This window comes from Alosa sapidissima, chromosome 12 (genome assembly GCF_018492685.1).
Source record: "Alosa sapidissima isolate fAloSap1 chromosome 12, fAloSap1.pri, whole genome shotgun sequence".
Classification (NCBI taxonomy): domain Eukaryota; kingdom Metazoa; phylum Chordata; class Actinopteri; order Clupeiformes; family Clupeidae; genus Alosa; species Alosa sapidissima.
The window spans coordinates 14,995,403-15,017,508 of record NC_055968.1 but is presented as its reverse complement, the minus strand read 5'-3'; the positions used below and the strand labels follow the sequence as shown (position 1 = coordinate 15,017,508).

The following is a 22,106-nucleotide window of genomic DNA, read 5'->3' as shown; positions in this document are numbered from 1 at the left end:
TTAATATAGTTGGAATGACTGAACAGTTAAATAGGTGGATAGTTTAAATGGTTAAATTATTTAGGTAGATAGTTGACGATAACTGACAGTTGGAATGGCTCTAATGTTTGCTAGCAGTTATGCTAACTATGTTAACAAAGATAATAATGTTAACAAAGTTACTATGCTAACTAGCATGCTAACATGCTAGCATGCTAACTATGCTAACCATGTTACTTAGCTAACTTAGCTAATTGTTTTTAGTAGTTTTGCTAAAAATGCTAACTAGCATGCTAACATGCTAGCATGCTAACTATGCTAACCATATGACTTAGCTAACTTAGCTAATCATTTTAAGAGGTTTTGCTAAAAATGCTAATTAGCATGCTAACTATGCTAACTATGCTAACCATGTGACTTAGCTAACTTAGCTAATCATTTTTAGCAGTTTTGCTAAAAATGCTAACTAGCATGCTAACATGCTAGCATGCTAACTATGCTAACCATGTTACTTAGCTAACTTAGCTAACTAGCTACAGTGGGTAGGAGTCATAGTTGATGACAAGTAACAGTTACAATGGCTGAACAGTTAAAAAGTTCAGTAGTTTAAAGGGTTAAATTGTTTAACAGTGAAATATTTTAGTGAGGACTTTTATTTTGAAACAGTTTTTGGCAGAGGAAGCAGTTGAACAGGATGTGTAGTCTTAATAGGGCCAGTTTGTATGCTTAAAGCCTGAGACTGGCAGTTGGTCCAGGTGGCCCGAACACCTGCCATAGGATTCTAATTGCTGTGATGTCATAAAGGCCCAATGTTAAGTCAATGGGGAAATTTTGAGTAGTTTTTAATTAATAGTTTAAAAAGTATAAAAGTTACAAAGCTGAAAAATACATAGCACCCATGTCCTAAGTAAGACCTACGTAACATAGTTTGAATGAAGTTTCTACGTTAAACGGTTGAAGCTGCATTAAGTGCGTTAGAAGAAGAAGAAGAATAAGAACTAGAAAAGCATTTCCTGAAGGAAATACAGTGCATGAAAATGCAAAAATATGATGTAAAATATCATACAGAGTAAAAACAAACTATATTGGTTGCTAAGTAGATGAGGTTTAATATAGTTGGAATGACTGAACAGTTAAATAGGTGGATAGTTTAAATGGTTAAATTATTTAGGTAGATAGTTGACGATAACTGACACTTGGAATGGCTCTAATATTTGCTAGCAGTTATGCTAACTATGTTAACAAAGATAATAATGTTAACCAAGTTACTATGCTAACTAACATGCTAAAATGCTAGCATGCTAACCATGTGACTTAGCTAACTTAGCTAATCATTTTAAGCAGTTTTGCTAAAAATGCTAACTAGCATGCTAACATGCTAGCATGCTAACTATGCTAACCATATGACTTAGCTAACTTAGCTAATCATTTTAAGCAGTTTTGCAAAAAATGCTAACTAGCATGCTAACATGCTAGCATGCTAACTATGCTAACCATATGACTTAGCTAACTTAGCTAATCATTTTAAGCAGTTTTGCTAAAAATGCTAACTAGCATGCTAGCATGCTAACTATGCTAACCATATGACTTAGCTAACTTAGCTAATCATTTTAAGCAGTTTTGCTAAAAATGCTAACTAGCATGCTAACATGCTAGCATGCTAACTATGCTAACCATGTGACTTAGCTGACTTAGCTAATCATTTTAAGCAGTTTTGCTAAACATGCTAACTAGCATGCTAACATGCTAACTATGCTAACCATGTGACTTAGCTAACTTAGCTAATCATTTTTTGCAGTTTTGCTAAAAATGCTAACTAGCATGTTAGCATGCTAACTATGCTAACCATGTTACTTAGCTAACTAGCTACAGTGGGTAGGAGTCATAGTTGATGACAAGTAACAGTTACAATGGCTGAACAGTTAAAAAGTTCAGTAGTTTAAAGGGTTAAATTGTTTAACAGTGAAATATTGTAGTGAGGACTTTTATTTTGAAACAGTTTTTGGCAGAGGAAGCAGTTGAACAGGATGTGTAGTCTTAATAGGGCCAGTTTGTATGCTTAAAGCCTGAGACTGGCAGTTGGTCCAGGTGGCCCGAACACCTGCCATAGGATTCTAATTGCTTAACGGCTCTATTGTGATGTCATCAGCCCATGTTAAGTCTATGGGGAAATTTTGACTAGTTTTTAATTAATAGTTTAAAAAGTATAAAAGTTACAAAGCTGAAAAATACATAGCACCCATGTCCCAAGTAAGACCTACGTAACATAGTTTGAATGAAGTTTCTACGTTAAACGGTTGAAGCTGCATTAAATGCATTAGAAGAAGAATAAGAACTAGAAAAGCATTTCCTGAAGGAAATACAGTGCATGAAAATGCAAAAATATGATGTAAAATATCATACAGAGTAAAAACAAACTATATTGGTTGCTAAGTAGATGAGGTTTAATATAGTTGGAATGACTGAACAGTTAAATAGGTGGATAGTTTAAATGGTTAAATTATTTAGGTAGATAGTTGATGATAACTGACAGTTGGAATGGCTCTAATGTTTGCTAGTAGTTATGCTAACTATGTTAACAAAGATAATAATGTTAACAAAGTTACTATGCTAACTAGCATGCTAACATGCTAGCATGTTAACCATGTTACTTAGCTAACTTAGCTAATCGTTTTTAGCAGTTTTGCTAAAAATGCTAACTAGCATGCTAACATGCTAGCGCTAGCATGCTAACTATGCTAACCACGTTACTTAGCTGACTTAGCTAATCGTTTTTAGCAGTTATGCTAAAAATGCTAACTAGCATGCTAACTATGCTAACCATGTTACTTAGCTGACTTAGCTAATCGTTTTTAGCAGTTATGCTAACTATGTTAACTAGCATGCTAACATGCTAGCATGCTAACCATGTTACTTAGCTAATCATATTTAGCAGTTTTGCTAAAAATGCTAACTAGCATGCTAACATGCTAGCATGCTAACTATGCTAACCATGCTACTTAGCTAACTTAGCTAATCATTTTTAGCAGTTTTGCTAAAAATGCTAACTAACATGCTAGCATGCTAACTATGCTAACCATATTACTTAGCTAACTTAGCTAACTAGCTACAGTGGGTAGGATTCATAGTTGATGACAAGTAACAGTTACAATGGCTGAACAGTTAAAAAGTTCAGTAGTTTAAAGGGTTAAATTGTTTAACAGTAAAATATTGTAGTGAGGACTTTTATTTTGAAACAGATTTTGGCAGAGGAAGCAGTTGAACAGGATGTGTAGTCTTAATAGGGCCAGTTTGTATGCTTAAAGCCTGAGACTGGCAGTTGGTCCAGGTGGCCCGAACACCTGCCATAGGATTCTAATTGCTTAACGGCTCTATTGTGATGTCATCAGCCCATGTTAAGTCTATGGGGAAATTTTGACTAGTTTTTAATTAATAGTTTAAAAAGTATAAAAGTTACAAAGCTGAAAAATACATAGCACCCATGTCCTAAGTAAGACCTACGTAACATAGTTTGAATGAAGTTTCTACGTTAAACGGTTGAAGCTGCATTAAACGCGTTAGAAGAAGAAGAAGAACTAGAAAAGCATTTCCTGAAGGAAATACAGTGCATGAAAATGCAAAAAATATGATGTCAAATATCATACAGAGTAAAAACAAACTATATTGGTTGCTAGGTAGATGAGGTTTAATATAGTTGGAATGACTCAACAGTTAAATAGGTGGATAGTTTATATAGGTAAATGATTTACTTGGTAGATAAGGTTTAATATAGTTGGAATGATTGAACGGTTAAATAAGTGGATAGTTTAAATGGTTAAATTATTTAGGTAGATAGTTGACGATAACTGACACTTGGAATGGCTCTAATGTTTGCTAGTAGTTATGCTAACTATGTTAACAAAGATAATAATGTTAACCAAGTTACTATGCTAACTAGTATGCTAACAATGTTAAAATGCTAAGTATGTTAACCATGTTACTTAGCTGACTTAGCTCATCATTTTAAGCAGTTTTGCTAAAAATGCTAACTAGCATGTTAGCATGCTAACTATGCTAACCATGTGACTTAGCTAACTTAGCTAATCATTTTTAGCAGTTTTGCTAAAAATGCTAACTAGCATGTTAGCATGCTAACTATGCTAACCATGTGACTTAGCTAACTTAGCTAATCATTTTTAGCAGTTTTGCTAAAATGCTAACTAGCATGCTAACATGCTAGCATGCTAACTATGCTAACCATGTGACTTAGCTAACTTAGCTAATCATTTTAAGCAGTTTTGCTAAAAATGCTAATTAGCATGCTAACTATGCTAGCATGCTAACTATGCTAACCATGCTACTTAGCTAACTTAGCTAACTAGCTACAGTGGGTAGGAGTCATAGTTGATGACAAGTAACAGTTACAATGGCTGTTCAGTAGTTTAAAGGGTTAAATTGTTTAACAGTGAAATATTGTAGTGAGGACTTTTATTTTGAAACAGTTTTTGGCAGAGGAAGCAGTTGAACAGGATGTGTAGTCTTAATAGGGCCAGTTTGTATGCTTAAAGCCTGAGAATGGCAGTTGGTCCAGGTGGCCCGAACACCTGCCATAGGATTCTAATTGCTTAACGGCCGTATTGTGATGTCATAATCATAATGTTAAGTCAATGGGGAAATTTTGATTAGTTTTTAATTAATAGTTTAAAAAGTATAAAAGTTACAAAGCTGAAAAATACATAGCACCCATGTCCTAAGTAAGACCTACGTAACATAGTTTGAATGAAGTTTCTACGTTAAACGGTTGAAGCTGCATTAAGTGCGTTAGAAGAAGAAGAAGAATAAGAACTAGAAAAGCATTTCCTGAAGGAAATACAGTGCATGAAAATGCAAAAATATGATGTAAAATATCATACAGAGTAAAAACAAACTATTTTGGTTGCTAGGTAGATGAGGTTTAATATAGTTGGAATGACTGAACAGTTAAATAAGTGGATAGTTTAAATGGTTAAATTATTTAGGTAGATAGTTGACGATAACTGACACTTGGAATGGCTCTAATGTTTGCTAGCAGTTATGCTAACTATATTAACAAAGATAATAATGCTAACCAAGTTACTATGCTAACTAGCATGCTAACAATGTTAAAATGCTAAGTATGCTAACCATGTGACTTAGCTAACTTAGTTAATCATTTTTAGCAGTTATGCTAACTATGCTAACTAACATGCTAACAATGTTAACCATGTTACTTAGCTGATTTAGCTCATCATTTTAAGCAGTTTTGCTAAAAATGCTAACTAGCATGCTAACATGCTAGCATGCTAACCATGTGACTTAGCTAACTTAGCTAATCATTTTTAGCAGTTTTGTTAAAAATGCTAACTAGCATGCTAACATGCTAGCATGCTAAATATGTTAACCATGTGACTTAGCTAACTTAGCTAACTAGCTACAGTGGGTAGGAGTCATAGTTGATGACAAGTAACAGCTACAATGGCTGAACAGTTAAAAAGTTCAGTAGTTTAAAGGGTTAAATTGTTTAACAGTGAAATATTGTAGTGAGGACTTTTATTTTGAAACCGTTTTTGGCAGAGGAAGCAGTTGAATAGGGTGTGTAGTCTTAATAGGGCCAGTTTGTATGCTTAAAGCCTGAGAATGGCAGTTGGGACAGGTGGCCTGAACACCTGCCATAGGATTCTAATTGCTTAACGGCTCTATTGTGATGTCATCAGCCCATGTTAACTCTATGGGGAAATTTTGATTAGTTTTTAATTAAGGCGAGACACTACAGGTGAATAGGGTAAAATTTTTAACAAGCAGATATCACTATGAAACTTCCCCAGTTGATTACTTACATTAATATGAGAAAACAATGTATTACAAGTTTGCTGTAATTTAATGTTTACATATGCAAATTAGGCATTATCTAATTAAATATGCGCTAATTTGCATACATTTTAAGGCACGAAACCTGAGCATTGGATACAGCCAAGTTCAAAATTATGTTTTCATTGTGTTCAGATATTAGATGGGAAAACATTTACAGAGGGATTTATGAATATCTACTTTTGTTATCCTGTAAATCAGAAAATTATGTCACTAGCCTTAAAAAATCACTTTTTTCCATGTTTTTAGGCATAAAATGTCATCTAAGTCAGGCTAGGAATAATATATCAACAAACCCCTCTGTAGAAATCTTCGACATATAGTTAGGCATAAATCCAGAAAGTTTGGTGTATGTACGTGCTTCTTAAGTGGAGTTTTTGAGCTCAGAGTGTGAGCGGAAACTCATTTTGAGAAAACAGCCTTGAAAGACAGCCAATGAGATTCCGTTCTCGGCCTAGACTCGCCTTTGAACTTTCGCGATTGGTTGCTGATACAAAGGAAGTGTCCATATATGGATCACATAGCGTGATACAGGAAAAACAGAGCTTTCCAACGGTAGTACACATGTTATGTTTTGGACCACGGTCGCGGGAGTGCATGCAAGGTTAGAATGCTAACTTTTGCTGAATTTAGGAGAAATATACAGGCGCGAGTAGACACAATATAATGAAATAAACACCTAAATGTGTAAATCGGACTTTTTTGTTGTAGTAGTGTGATAGAATACATGCTAAGGTAACATACTAGCTCAAAATCTCGAAATTGACCAGTGCATGAAAAAACGATGTTTTCACCTGCCGTGTCTCGCCTTAATAGTTTAAAAAGTATAAAAGTTACAAAGATGAAAAATACATAGCACCCATGTCCTAAGTAAGACCTACGTAACATAGTTTGAATGAAGTTTCTAAGTTAAACGGTTGAAGCTGCATTAAGTGCGTTAGAAGAAGAATAATAATAAAATGCCTTGGAAGAACAGTACAGTGCATTTTCATGCACTGTAATAAGAAGAAGCCTAGGAAGAACAGTACAGTGCATTTTCATGCACTGTAATAAGAAGAAGCCTAGGAAGAACAGTACAGTGCATTTTCATGCACTGTAATAAGAAGCCTAGGAAGAACAGTACAGTGCATTTTCATGCACTGTAATAAGAAGAAGCCTAGGAAGAACAGTACAGTGCATTTTCATGCACTGTAATAAGAAGAAGCCTAGGAAGAACAGTACAGTGCATTTTCATGCACTGTAATAAGTGTATATGCAGAATGAAAAGCAGTGGAATATGGCTATGTACAGTATAAGTGTAATTACAGTATGTACATCTGTAAATAAATAGATGGATGGGATAGATGGGTGGGATAGGGTGATGCAGTTGTGGGGGGGGCTAGGGGATGTCCACCTCCTTGTTGTCCCTGTCAAGGTTGCCATCGTCGTGGACACCTCAACAGGCACAGGCAAGGAGGCATCAGGCGGGCGGGGCAGGGGGTGATGGGGGCTTAGTTGGTTGGATGTCACCAGGATGCAGAGCTAGAGTTCAGTAGGGTGACAGCCGCAGGAAAGAAGCTTCCTCTGAACCTGCTGGTTCGGATGCGGAGAGACCTGTAACGCCTCCCGGAGGGGAGTGGAGTGAACAGTTTGTGGTTGGGGTGAGAACAGTCTTTGATGATGCGCGCCTTACGCAAGCATCGCTTGCCCTGGATGCCCTCGATGGAGGGGAGTGAGGAACCGGTGATGTGTTGGGCAGTTTTCACCACCCTCTGCAGTGCTTTCCGGTCGTGGGCAGAGCAGTTGCCATACCAAACTATGATACAGTTGGTGAGGATGCTCTCGATGTTGGAGCGGTAGACATTCACCAGGATCTGAGGAGACAGATGGACCTCAGAAAGAAGAGACGCTGGTGAGCCTTTTTGATCAGGGTAGGGGTGTTGAGGGTCCAAGAGAGGTCCTCAGAGATGTGGACACCCAGAAACTTGAAGCTGGTGACATGCTCCAACTCAGTCCTGTTGATGAGAGTGTGTGCTAGCTGTGTGTGTGTGCTAGCTTTAGACTTCCTGAAGTCCACAATGAGCTCTTTGGCCTTCTTGGTGTTGAGAGCCAGGTTGTTATCAGTGCACCACGATGTTAGGTGCTGGACCTCCTCCCTGTAGGCCGTCTCATCGTTATTGCTGATGAGCCCAATCACCGTAGTGTCATCTTTAAACTTGACAATGTTAGAGCCATGTACAGGTGTGCAGTCGTAGGTGAAGAGGGAGTAGAGGAGAGGGCTCAGCACACATCCCTGTGGTACACTGGTGTTCGATGGTTGAGGAGGTGCGATTATCTAACCTAACAGACTGAGGTCTGTTGGTTAGGAAGTCCAGAATCCATAAGTTTGGTTTTTCTTTTATCACATACACATATATTGGTAGATGTTTTTTTCTTTACCTTGACATGTTTCGACGTATACTTCCGTCTTCATCAGAAGGTCACACGGTGGAGTAGTGTGACACATTTTTATCAGCTGATGTTGTTACGGAGGTGTGAAAATCAGTTTGGAAAAAAAAGCCAATAGGCGGAATTTCCTTTTTTTTTCAAATCAGAGGTCAACTTTGAAGGCCTGTACAGCCACAAAGCTACAAGATCCAACTTGCTATCATACCATTTTATACTCCAGAGATATGTAGCTTTCAGAAAAATATAGTGAGAATTTGCCCCCCCCCAAGTGGTAGTGACGACCCCCTGTGGCTCATGGACTATATAGAGTCGGTGGACCTATCGGGTATCCTATTGTATCCTATCCTATCAGGAAATTGAAAGTCAACCGTTTGTCCCGCAATTTACCGTTTATCCCGTGGGAAAGGAAAGGTTTCGGTTTCAAGTCAATCAAGTCATGATGGTGTCATTAGCACACTTTGTAGGCTTGTAGTAGGTCCTCACCCATCTCCAGATGTGTTAGCTGGATGTGAGAAATTTGTGTGTCAGCTCCTCAAAACATGGTTTTCAAACAGCTAAAGCCCTTTGGTGGAACATGTTTAAAACTCTAAAGCCCAACCAGGGAGTGGAAAAACTCGGGAACTAGGGAAATCCCATCCCTATGATTGCCCTACCATCGCCTATAGCTGTCCCCATGCTCGGATTCCTGCCCGCACAGCCTAGAGACCCACTATTTGCCCGATGACAACTCCTAATTCCTATGGACAATTCATCCCCTACACTGGACTATTTGAACTTAACACTAAATAGGATTCATGCATTATCATACTGGTTATGTAACCATCCAACCACTTTGTAACATATGAGGTGGCTCTAAATACCATGTTCTATTCTCTAGACCTTACTGTCCTGTAACTGACCCCAGGCAGATGGGTCAGGCCCTTGAGTCGTGGATCTGCTTGAGGTTTCATCCTATATGTTTCTCCCATTCTTGGGAGTTTTTCCTCGCCCCTGTTACTCATGGGCTCTGTCTGAATGTTTAACACTCTGTAAAGCGCCATGACACATGTGTAATGTTTTGACGCTCTATAACTGAAATTAAATTGAAATTGAAATTCTGAGAGCACACAGGCAAGCAAATGTTTGGGCACAAGATACAGTGCCTGCTCCAAAGATTCTTGGCAATGGGCTCCTGTTCTGTCAAAACTTCCACCAGCACCAGAGGCTGTTGTGGAACTTGTGAAGTGTTGTTGTCTTGCCAGCCAATGCAGTATAAGGTGTTCTTGCAAGAGTAACAACTTACCATTCACGCAACTTTGCAGTTGTGAAGGCTCTGAGGAGATGTACACCAATATTAAAAAGACAGTGACAGTGGTGAGGATAAATACTTGAGTGACAATGACAATGTTTTGTTGAACTCTTCAATAATGATTTTTTTATCTTTTTTTCATTTTTCCATTTTTTCTCCAATTTTTTTGGCAAATGATGCAATACATCTTTTGAAAATAGTCTGTATCTCACTTGTCTACCTTATTAGGTGTATATTTATCAAAAAGTTGACCACTTAAAGCCTTTATATTATTTTTCCGCATATATTGTCTGCCATCTTGAATTTTGGCACTGAAAATGAAGAAAAAAATTGGAAACAGGTTGTTTTGTATTCAATGGGGTCCTAGCTAGTAAAAAAACACCTGTTGCAAAAATCTATATGAATCGTTCCTAAAATAACACAATTCCCCATACTACCCATGGTTCTTCAGAAAAAAAAATCAGCGAAATATTCAAATGTAACTGATAGTTTTAGCTCCTAGCTTTTATCCTGCTCCTCTTTCTTATGCGGCTTGAGTGAGTTGAGAGAGGTCAGACTTGTGTCTGTCATGCAATCACCGCTAATACCTAATCTGTTCCCATAGCTGTGGTTTAGCAACAACTCCATTCTTTCTTTCTATCTTTCTTTCTCTCTTTTTTTCTTTCTCTCTTTCTGTCTTTCTTTCTTCATTTCTTTCTTTCTTCCTGTGTCCTGCTCGAGCTGAGTAGCTGGGCCTGGGGTCGGTTGCGTCTGAGGCATCTATGTGGTTTCTGCTCCTCCCACAGACCCATATACCTCCTCATCTGTGTGTGTATGTGTGTGCTCCTACCTACCACTGACACACACCCCTCTTCATCCTGTGTGTGTGTGTGTGTGTGTGTGTGTGTGTGTGTGTGTGTGTGTGTGTGTGTTTGTGTGTGTGCTCCTACCACAGACATGTATACTGTACCTCCTCATCTTGTGTGTGTGTGTGTGTGTGTGTGTGTGTGTGTGTGGTGTGTGTGTGTGTGTGTGTGTGTGTGTGTGTGTGTGTGTGTGTGTGTTCCTGGCATTGTCACGTACCCTTCCTCATCCCGAAGGTGACAGTTCCTTGTGCTGGATAGGGTCTACAGGGCAAGATTGTTCTGACTAAGGTTTCCAAAATAGACAGAAAAGCCAGCCTCATATCAGATCTTTTGCATAATAATCACAGGAAGTCGGAGAGTTCTGGTAGTTCTGATATAGAATGCTGTTCTCTGAGAAAATCATAAAAGAGGAAGTTACAGAATGCTTCAATGCCACGTTCAACCACGCAGAGATTCTGTTCATATGTGTCGGTGTCGTTCACACAATGTCCGAATAATGTCTGCATGTAAGCATCATATCCGAATCACCCGAAATGGGTCGGATATGCATATAGTGCAGAGGAAAGTTTTTGTCTGTAGTACCAAAATTGAATAGATTCAGAGCAGACTCAGTTTGCATTGTTATTAGATAGTTAAAGCCATGCTTCCTGCCCCTCTCCTAAATGACTGAATTTTTTTGTTTTTGTTTTTGTTATTGTTTATTTTGGGGGCATTTGCCTTTATGTAGATGGTACAGTTCAGAGTGACAGGAAGTGAGTTTGAGAGAGATGGAGTGTGATTGGGAAATGACCGTTTGTTGAAAGCGAACCAGGGTCCCTGTGGGTATTTACTGTAGGCGGGGATCACACTGGAAATAACGCTGCGTTACGCTTGCTGCTGCTGCTTGCCGCTGGCCAATGTAATCACTCTGCGTCTTTTTATGTTCACGTCCACATTAAATCCATTCCACACACGTTATGAGGAGAATACAGTAGCCTAAAGTTTTATTTTGAACGCTTACTTTGGTCTCACTCATTGCATCCAAATAACAGAAATAGCATACTCCAAGTTATGGTAGGGTAAGTTAAGCTATAAGCACATAGCCAATTAAACATGAAGAAAAAGGTGAACGGGACACTTTTTGAAACTATTTCAGCTTGTGTAGGCCTATCAGTGCTTTCTGAACATATTGAACACACTTTTAGAAATACTGTGATAATACCGAAAACCGTAATAATTTTGGTCACTATAACCGTGAGGTTAAATTTTCATACCGTTACATCCCTAGTTGTTGTTGTCAAGAAGGCAGATGAAATGATCAGAAATAACGAACAGACCATAATTGACTGAAATTCTATTTTTAGTATTTAAAGTAAATGCCAAGCCACAATTTATTAGAACAATTGTGCATTTACAAGTGGAATGACCTCTCACAGCTCTTGTTCTTGCTCACTGCTTCAGACAGGGACACGCCCTAACTTTCTAAGCATATGAAAAGACCACTATACATCAGACCCCTTGTTTAAGTAGTTTCAAAAGAAGCATGAGACCCTTCAGCAATCAGCATTACACCCACCGGCGTTTAACTGAAGTCTATTTTGTTTTCCGAACATCTGTGCCGCTATCACATCTGTTGACGCCAGTTTCATTGATAGTACACTAATTGTTGCAGCAGATGCAACGCAGATACGCGCCTGGTGTAGCCCCCCTGTTATGGCTTTGTTGTGACCCAGCATCTTTCAGCTCATGCTGTGCTGCTAAAGAAGATGTAGCATATTTTTCCCTCACAAATGTCTTCTGTGACATTTTCAATACTGGACAGGTAAAAAATGTCCAGTGTTCAAACCTATACTGTTATGTTCTCCTATTCCATGCATGTGTGTGTGTGTGTGTGTGTGTGTGTGTCTGTGTGCACGTGTGTGTGTGTGTATGTGTGTCTGTGTGTGTGTGTCTGTTTGTGTGTGTGTGTGTGTGTCTGTGTGCACGTGTGTGTGTGTGTATGTGTGTCTGTGTGTGTGTGTCTGTTTGTGTGTGTGTGTGTGTGTGTTAGTGCCAGACGTGGCCAGCAGATTAAAGAGAGAACAGTAGGAGGCAGAGGATGTGGTCACACTACAGCCAGGGAAGTGAGCTGGAGGAATCTGGAATGTGTGTGTTTGTATGGGTGTATGTGTGTGTGTGTGTGTGTGTGTGTGTGTGTGTGTATGTTTGTGTGTGTGTGTGTGTATGTGTGTGTGTGTGTGTGTGTGTATGTATTTGTATATGTGTGTATGTGTTTGTATATGTGCATGTGCATGTGCATGTGTATGTGTATGTGTGTATGTATTTGTGTATGTGTGTGTGTATGTGTTTGTATATGTGTGTGTATGTGTGTATGTGTATGTGGCTTGATGGTGTTTTGGGCCCCCACTGTCGACTTCAAGGCAGCGTTGCCACCAACAACTTCAAGGCAGCGCTGCCTTGCCTTGTCCATGAGCCTCAATGTTCATGAAACTAGCAACTCGAGCTAGGTAAAACCGATTGTTTTTGGAGTTTTTTCATACCGACAGTACTAGCTGACCTTGAGAAACGGAGATCTATGTGAAAAATTGCCGGATTTCTCCTTTAATGTTAAATGTTTAATTGCTTAAATGTTATTTTATTGCTGGATCTATAGCTCTGTAACTTAAATGATAATAGCTTAAATGTAATTCAATTGCTATAAGTCGCTTTGGATAAACGTGTCTGCCAAATGAATAAATGTAATGTAAATGTGTGTGTGTGTATATGTGTGTGTGTGTGTGTGTGTGTGTGTGTGTGTGTGTGTGTGTGTGTGTGTGTGTGTGTGTGTGTGTGTGTGTGTGTGTACGTGTGTATGTGTGTGTGCGTGTGTATGCGTGCTCAGAGAGTGTTGTGGTGAAGACATCGTGCCTGCTCAAGAGGTTAAAAATACCCTCCTGCCATGATTGACTTGGCCACCTTACACAGGGCGTACAGAGAACCAATGGCTGCTCAGTCTGTACAATTTCCTGTGCTATGTGGTGCACTCAGTTTAATTCAATCAAGCAGGAGAGCCGTGTGTGTGAGTGTGTGTGTGTGTGTGCGTGCATGTGTGGGTGTGTGTGTGTGTGCGTGTCTGTGTGTGTGTGTGTGCGTGTGTGTGTGTGTTTGTGTGTGTCTGTGTGTGCGTGTGTGCGTGTGTGTGTGGGTGTGTGTGTGTGTGAGTGTGAGTGTCTGTGTGTGTGTGCGTGTGTGTGTGTGTGTGTGTGTGTGTGTGAGAGTGTCTGTGTGTGTGTGTGTGTGTGTGTGCATGTGTGTGTGTGTGTGAGTGTGTGTGTGTGTGTGTGTGTGAGTGTGTGTGTGCGTGTGTGCAGTCTTGTGTGTGTTACATGGTCACAAGACTGCACACATAAGGTACGCTTGTCTCATTGACATAAGTAAACCCACGTAGCCACAATAATACCGGTCTTGTTTTTTTTTTTCATATGCAGCACTAAACCTCACAGATTTGTACTCCCAGTATCAAAGATTAATAATCCTATAGATTTATGTACCCAGTGTGAGTGAGTGACTTTCTTGTAGCTCATTACATCCATGCTTGTTTGTCAATGATGTTTTAATATTGACTGAGTTATAGCACTATGCACTTTGATCACTGAACAACTTTGTTTCTGGGGAACACATGCAGTAGACCTGTATAGGAAATGCCAGTGAAGTGTAACAATATGCTTGCACGTGTGTGTGTGTGTCTGCATGAGCTGTGGGGCTGCTTCATCAGGGATCTCATCAATTTCATTCAATGACATGATGGATTTCAGTTGTTATATTTAAATAGATAACTAATAAATTACAGAATAGAACCCCCTTCTAAGGTCCCCGTCTAACACATCAATCAGTAGATGTTTACATAATGATTAATTACCACAGGAAGCCTAGACTGCTCTCTGGTAGGTCAGATAGAGGCAACTACACTCTGAGAAAGTCATACGAGGGGAAGTTAAGGAATGGCCATTCAACTCAATACTCCAGTGGTGTGCTGTGAGGTCTAAAGCATGCCATCCTGGTTTCTTTCCTTCCTTCCTTCTTTCTTTCTTCCTTTCTTTCTTTCTTTCTTTATATCTTTCTGTTTTACTGTCTTTTTATTCATTCTGCCATGAAGTTGGTAGCTAACTGTTTGTGTCAAGTGTCTTTAATATAGTGGTCAAACCAAGAGTATCCTTCAGACCTGATCTGTGATACCTGTAGCCACACATTCAGATCTGTTTTCATTGACAAAATTACTTATTTTCTCAGCAAAAATATCTTTATGAAATAATAACTCAAATATGTACTCATAGAGAGGGGACATTATTTATTTTGACAGCTCACCAGAAGTTTTTACAACCAGACCAAAACTGAGAAACATAATTGAGCAATGTGAAATATATATTTTAATCATTGAAAATGATTATAAAGTGATGATTGTTAACCTTTTAACAATTGCTTGTTTAGCGTTTGAATGCCCTTCCACTACTTTTTCATATTCATGTGCAGGGACACCTCCTAGTTATGCAAACACATGAAAAAATATCTAAACTATTTGTCAGAACACTTGCATATGCTATAGAAACATAAGAAGATCCTTTAGTGTACAGTAGTTTTATAAAACATTGACATCATCGATGAGGCAATGTCTTGAAACGTGACCCATTAATAAAATGTTTGTGAATAGAATTCCTTAAAGTTACCAGTAGCATCTTTAAAAATGTTAAACCATGTATGACTGATGTAACTGCATATCAGTCAACGTTTCACTGAATCACAACTCAACCACAAAGCTGAGTACAATTCTCTAAAACTTACCACAGAATGAGTCATTAACCGACTTCAATTCAATTCATCCTGTACAGCCTACATATATCTATGTAGCTTATAGAACGATATTTCTGCAATATTTCATCTTTGTACAATATTGTGCAAATATCCTAACAGGAATAATTTTATCAAATTCATAAAATGTTGAAATGGAAATGAGAATAAGTGAAGGTTCTTCTACATCTTTATCTCTCTGTGCTTTCTTGAAATATAATATTTGATTAAACAACCTAATCTTTGCAAATCCACTAAATGTCCTAGATGTCGGATCATATCTGCTGCTGCTCCAATAGGGCAGAATGATCACCCATTAAGTAGTCTGTATTCTTTCTCCATCCCTATATTTTATTAGCCTGGGTGTTCCCATGCTGCCTTGCGCGCGATTTGATTCACGCTGCTAAGGCAGCCTGGAGACCATGGAGCAAATTTTCGCCTGAGATAGGGAACCAATCACAGAACAGGTGGGAAAGCAAGACGATGATGAGCTATGCACAGACGCATTTGATAGACATCCGTGGCACCCAATAAACGGATCTGGGCATTTTTTCAAATACGAGAAAATGAACGTTTGGTTCCCAGACCACGTCTCATTGAGAAGTGGTGGCGCTAGCCAGGCTAATATTTTGTTATGACCAATTCTTCCTTACTCTTTATTAATCTGTTTGATTCTGTGGGTAGTGCTGCTCAGGATTTTCGCCACAGCCATGTTCTATTTTAGGTGTTCTACAAAGACACAGTCTGTTGCTTATCTGGTGCAGTGCCAATGACTGTATAGAACTGGACAGAGTGGCTCTATTCAGCTATGTTTTATAGAATTGAAGCCACCGTTCTGTACAGTCTATGTGCAGTGCAGCCTCCTCTGATTGTTTCACTCCCAGCCTGTGTGTTCAGACTGGTGGAGGGGTCGAGTGGTAGGATTTTGCGAAACCTCAGTTTGATCAATTTATCCAATGCAGAGGCTCAAATTCAATTCACTGCTGTATATTAAAATGGGGAAATTTCAACCCAAATGGAACAATTCTTAACCTCGTCCAACAAAGGAGATTTTTTTAAATGAATCCTTGTCCTACATTACGGTACCATTGCCTCTTTATTAATTTGTCAAGTGCAAGTAAGTAACAAAGTCAGTTACAAAAGTGAATAGTCTGAAGTAACAGGTATCTAAGAAAAACTGGCTGCTAAGGTGACTGCCACATGCATAGACTAAGTGTATCTGGCTATAGAACACTCAAAAGTGTCTTTTGCTATTTTCCCAATAAATTCCCATATCAGGTAGTTGAAAACCAAATGCAATCTTGTCTGTGCTTGAACTGCCAGAGATCACTTAATTGGGCAGCCGTGGCCTACTGGTTAGCGCTTCGGACTTGTAACCGGAGGGTTGCCGGTTCAAACCCCGACCGGTAGGCCATGGCTGAAGTGAATGTCCGGCTGCAGGACGAGCTGGTGGACCTTGAGCAAGGCACCTAACCCCTCACTGCTCCCCGAGCGCTGCTGTTGTTGCAGGCAGCTCACTGCGCCGGAATTAGTGTGTGCTTCACCTCACTGTGTGCTCACTGTGTGCTCACTGTGTGCCATGTGTTTCACTAATTCACGGATTGGGATAAATGCAGAGACCAAATTTCCCTCACAGGATCAAAAAGAGTATATATACTAAATTAGGGTTCAGGGAAGTTATTAATGGATGGATGGGTTCATTACTTCCCAAAGGGTCTAGCCTGCAGGGATAAGAATGCATGCACTTCTCTGATCTTTATTAAGGCTTATTCCACAGCAGGACTGAGACCACTGCACCACTTACCAATTAGATCAAATATGATCATATCTTCAATGATCTGGCAATATCTTACAAAGAAAACATCATCTAAAATAACGAATGGATGCATGTATTTAGGTACAGTGTCTTACGGACTGTACAAGCAAATCTCGTTGTGCTATTTTTGTATAATGACAATACAAATGTCTGATTCTGATCTTGCAGTGCCCTACAATATGTAATATTCTTAATTTTGTTTCCCCTGCCCTTAGTTTAACCCTATCTGATGTGGTGAAGCATTCTTACGAATACTCATATTCATGCTTTTCCCCCTTCTGTCTCCTGTAGGTTACAAGAAAGGATTCTCTCATTCTTTGCCTATCACCTGCCCTGAAACTCACACCTTCAAAGTCGCTGTGACAATGGAGTTCCCCTTCTCTCTGGTAGAGCCGGGCGATGACATGGAGTCCATGGACGAGCACTGCCTGAGGGGTGCGGGCTTTCGGCGTAAGCGCGAGTTCACCCCGGAGGAGCGGAAGGACGCCAGCTACTGGGAGAAGCGTCGCAAGAACAACGAGGCGGCCAAGCGATCGCGGGAGAAGCGGCGTGCCAACGACTACCTGCTGGAGCAGCGCCTAATGGCACTGAGCAAAGAGAATGTCCGGCTGCAGGACGAGCTGGTGGACCTCAAGCTCCGCTGTGGCCTCGCGGGGCCCCTGGGCTTCAACCCCGCTGCCGCTGTGGCCGCAGCGGCCTTCTCCGCCCAGCACAGGGGGCTCCGGCAGCTGCACACTTCCTGCGGCCTCCAGCCTGCTCCTCCACCACCTCTCCCTCCTCCTCCTCTCTCTCCACGCCCACCTCCTCCTCCACTCCTCTTGGCCGACAAGGAGCTGGTCTGGGGCCGAGCGGAGGGGCCTCAAGTGGCTCAGGTCCTCCCAGCCTCCTACCACCACCAGCGAGCCTCCAGCATCTCGCCGTACCCCGGGCCCTCCGCATTCACCTCGCCGCGAGCGCACACCTTCAGTCGGGCTTTCCCTTTCCTTCTGGACATGCCGGGCGTTCTCTCATCCCCGGTTGGACCAGCATCGCTGCTCCTGCCCCCCCTACTGGTGCCCTCTCCCGGGGGCCCCAGGTATGGACCTCGGCTGCCGGTGCGGCCCATTCCCCAGCAGGCGGCCCTGGCCTCGGACGAGGAGGGGGAGCAGCAGGTCCCGGGGGCCTCCACGGGGTTGGATCCTCGTGCCGCACTGCCACACAAACTCAGACTGAAGACGCACAAGAGCCACAGAGACAAGGGTAGCACCACCACAGGAACCCCGTCTCCACCTCTGTACGTGTCCGACTGAATCCAGGCCCACACACACATACACACGCACACACACACACACACACACAGCACACACACACCACACACATACACACACAACCATGCACATGCACATGCACACGCACGGGCACACACACACCACACACATACACATACATCCACACACACACACACCACACACACCACACACACACACACACACACACACACACTGCACACACACTGCACATACACACACACACACACACACACACACACACCACACACACACACACACACACACACACACACACATACACGCACGCACAAGCACACACATGCACACACAGAGAACAATGCTGCATTTAATTGCTGTAAAGTGAGCCATGAGAATAATAACTTTGAAACCTTTGAATTTAAGAGAATAGTGTATATTTTTAAAACCAACAGTGTTGCCAGTGTGTTAACAATAGCCCTTCACCATTGGAACAACAAAAAATAAAATATTTCTTTTATGATATGTGATATGTCTGTATTGATTGAACAATCATTCTTGCAGAAAGGGAAAACATCATTATTATTAAAAAAATAAATCATCAAAATATAATTAATCTTGTCAAGGTGGACTCTGGAGTACAGGGGTGGTCATGTACCACACACACACACACACACACACACACACACACACACACACACACACACACACACACACACAAAATGGAGGTAGTAGTGGGAAGAGGCTTTGCGGAACTCAATCCACAATGACCATAACAGGGGAAACATGCGTGTGAGGTGTGAACACTTCTCTGTGAATACTGTGTTTCTGTTTTAAGAGAGAATGATCCATCCACAAAAAATAATTTGTCCTATCATATTGCCTCGACAGTACACAAAGCCCATCCGTGGTTTGGTGGGGCTGGCAACACGAGAGAGCGAGAGAGAGAGAGAGAAAGAGAGATCGCTCTCTTCCTACTCTGTTGATCAGAGAGCCGTGTGGTTAGAAGGGTTTGTGAGCCTCATACTGCTTGTTTCGAATATGTGACGCTTTCATGTAAATTGAAAAAAAAAAAGACGGCTCTCGCCCTGCTAAATGGAAATGTTCAAATGTTTATCTAACAAACTAAAACAAGGAAGGGGCACTCATAAGTATTTCATATGGCCAAAAACAATAATATAATTTGTAATTAAATATAACAGCTGACATAAATAACATGAATTGCTCAAAAATAATACATAAAAACTGTCATTTTAAAATTATAAAATGACTAAGATGACTAACAGCGATGGATTAAGGGCCCTGAAGCCCAAGACTCTGCGTGAAGTCGCAGTTATGTTATTCACCTCTATATCTGAATGGGGCCCCTCAGTCAAATAACACAGGTTACGCTATGTGTGATAATCCTGCTTTACAGCAAGATGCCTTCATTCTGTTGATGGTTATGTCATATCCGTCTTAATCTCAATCTCTCCGTTTCTTTCCACAAAACTCGCCAGAAGTCATCATTTAAGGGGTTATTTTTCACCAGTGTCCTCCGGGACAGCATGCCCCCGAACCCCCCTAGCTCACCTGAGTAACAAACTTTCTCAGGCATACAGGGGAGCCCGTTTCACATCTGTGCTCATGTACCCAATGACTCATAATCCGTCTACACTAACACAGAAAATACATCACAAAGTGGTCTTCATGACACCTTGTTAATAGTTGATAGATGTATGTGTTGTCTGGGCCCCCTGTTGTGGTTTATTCCATTTAGGTGATTTTGGTTTTCATGAGTCATAAGTGCATGAGTCATAATTACTGTAAGTTCACCCATATCGGTTCATTTACAAACTCAGATGAAGTACTAATCGGAGTAATAAACCTTTTAAGCATTCGCTCTGAAGCAAAGTCTTTACAGCGGAGCAGGTCCAGCAGCTACATAGAACACACAGCTTGGTAGTGTGACTTCTCACAGTTAGAATCACATCAGTCCTTAGCTGTTTGAAAGAGAAGAAGTTTGTCAAATTCTCTTTGTAGTGTGTCCTATGCTCTCTTACCCTGTTAGTAAGAAACTGTAAGAAAGGTTTTCACCTCAGAGTCTGCCTATGATCTCAAGGAAGCACACTTCAGAGGAGAGTTCAAACAATGCATAATGTGGACATGATATTTATAGTGTTATGAAACTGAAACAGCATGCCACGGCACCATACTTCCCTCTTTTGAGATTATTTAAAGGGTGCAAACTGAAGAACTTAAGCTAATAATTTGCCCATAGTGATGTCTTGTTGACAACCACTTCTCCAATCCTCTCTGTCATAATCACATGTGATCTCACTGTGCATGGTAGTGTTGCAGAGAAATGTGTTTATGAAACACATTAGAAATGTGTAATACATTGACTTTATTTTATCCACCAAACTTATTTGCTTTATACAAACACACACACACACACACACACACACGCACACACGCACACACACACAGACACACACACACACAGATATATATACAAGTATACTGTAGGTATTGGTGCATGAGTTTCCTTTTCTTTTCAATCATTCAAATTGTTTTATGAACAGATTTACCTTATTACAGAAAAGTAAAAAACTATGTGTGATAACCATGCTTAGGTGCTCTAAGCGATGCCACACGTTTTTTAGGCTAAAACATTTTATGTCACTTACTGCAAACATCTAACCAACCGCTAGCTGTCTGTGTCCTGAATACACTGTAAAAAACCGCAATCTCTGTGGACAGCAGGCTCCAATAACAGCAACAAAAACAACCTGGGCAAACCTAGCCCATAAAAACATAACAAACTGTTCCAGCAAATCACAGACGAGATGCGCGTTTAGGAGAGTTTTAATTGCACTGGAGCAGCACGGGAGGGAGGGGGAGGAAGTAGCGAGCTAGCTCTCTGTTTTGTTTGAAAGTCAACAGAACAGAGTGCTTAGAGCACCTTTAACTGAAATGCTTACATTTTATGGTATTATACAGTCTTTTTATTTTCATTGTTTCTACTGTTTTTAAAAAAGGAGTTAAGCAGCATAAACACAGATGCCAGTCCAAAGTAGTTCCCACAGAATAAGGTTCAGTGATTGGAGTGTAACCACTAGACCGTGAAGCAAGTCTGAGAACCACAAGTGTTATGTTGTACTAGAATTATGCACTATAGACTGTAAACTGTAACCACAGGTGAGTGTAACAGTGGTGTACATTTGCAAGCAAGGGTAGGAAGTAGGTCACATCAAACCAGCTTAGAAGCAGCAGTTTGTCTTCCAATTCCAATTAGAGTCTGAGAAAGTACACCAGGGCTACTCTGTGTAAATGACAACATTTCTATGACCTCGCCTCATTGCTTGATTAATTGATTGATTGATGCTCCAAGATCAGGCAAACTGACCATAACCTTGTAGGCCAAATGCATCTCTTTCCCTGTAAGCAAATAGGTATTTCTAAGTAGCTTCATGAAACCTTGAGACTTGCTCCATAATTTAAGTGAAAATTGCAAATGAACCTTCTGCCAATATCCCTGGTAAGAGCGGCTGTAGCTTAGTTAATGGCTTTAATACCTGGGATTTCCCCCATCATGTTGATTGTTTTTTCCACTCGACATCAGTCATTCTCAATAAAATTTCCAGCCAGTGAATCAGGACATCGTAGATAATAACATGACATCTTATAAGCATTGCATCATGTAAAAGTTACATTCATCAATGCATCAATACATAAATGCACTCAGCAATATTCGTGCAGGCTACGACTACATTTATTTTCCACAGCCACCCTATAAGTTCAGATCCAGGTATCACAGACCCTATTCAAAAGTGCATGTTTGTCCTGTACAACTCAAT

At 40.5% G+C, this 22,106-nt stretch overlaps 1 protein-coding gene across 3 annotated transcripts in view; it reads left to right on the top strand.

Annotated features, from left to right (window-relative positions):
* The window catches only part of nfil3-4 (nuclear factor, interleukin 3 regulated, member 4), a 38,076-nt gene extending 19,696 nt beyond the window's left edge, over nucleotides 1–18,380 (top strand). For 2 of the 3 annotated variants that reach the window (XM_042058120.1, XM_042058119.1), the window contains exon 2: nucleotides 17,315–18,380. In XM_042058120.1, the coding sequence (XP_041914054.1) occupies nucleotides 17,389–18,312 (924 nt within the window). In that variant the 5' untranslated portion in view covers nucleotides 17,315–17,388 and the 3' untranslated portion in view covers nucleotides 18,313–18,380. Of the gene's footprint in view, nucleotides 1–13,743; nucleotides 13,774–17,314 lie in introns of those variants that run through there. The other variant, XM_042058121.1, reaches the window with a different exon arrangement.
* Nucleotides 18,381–22,106: the final 3,726 nt, after the last annotated feature.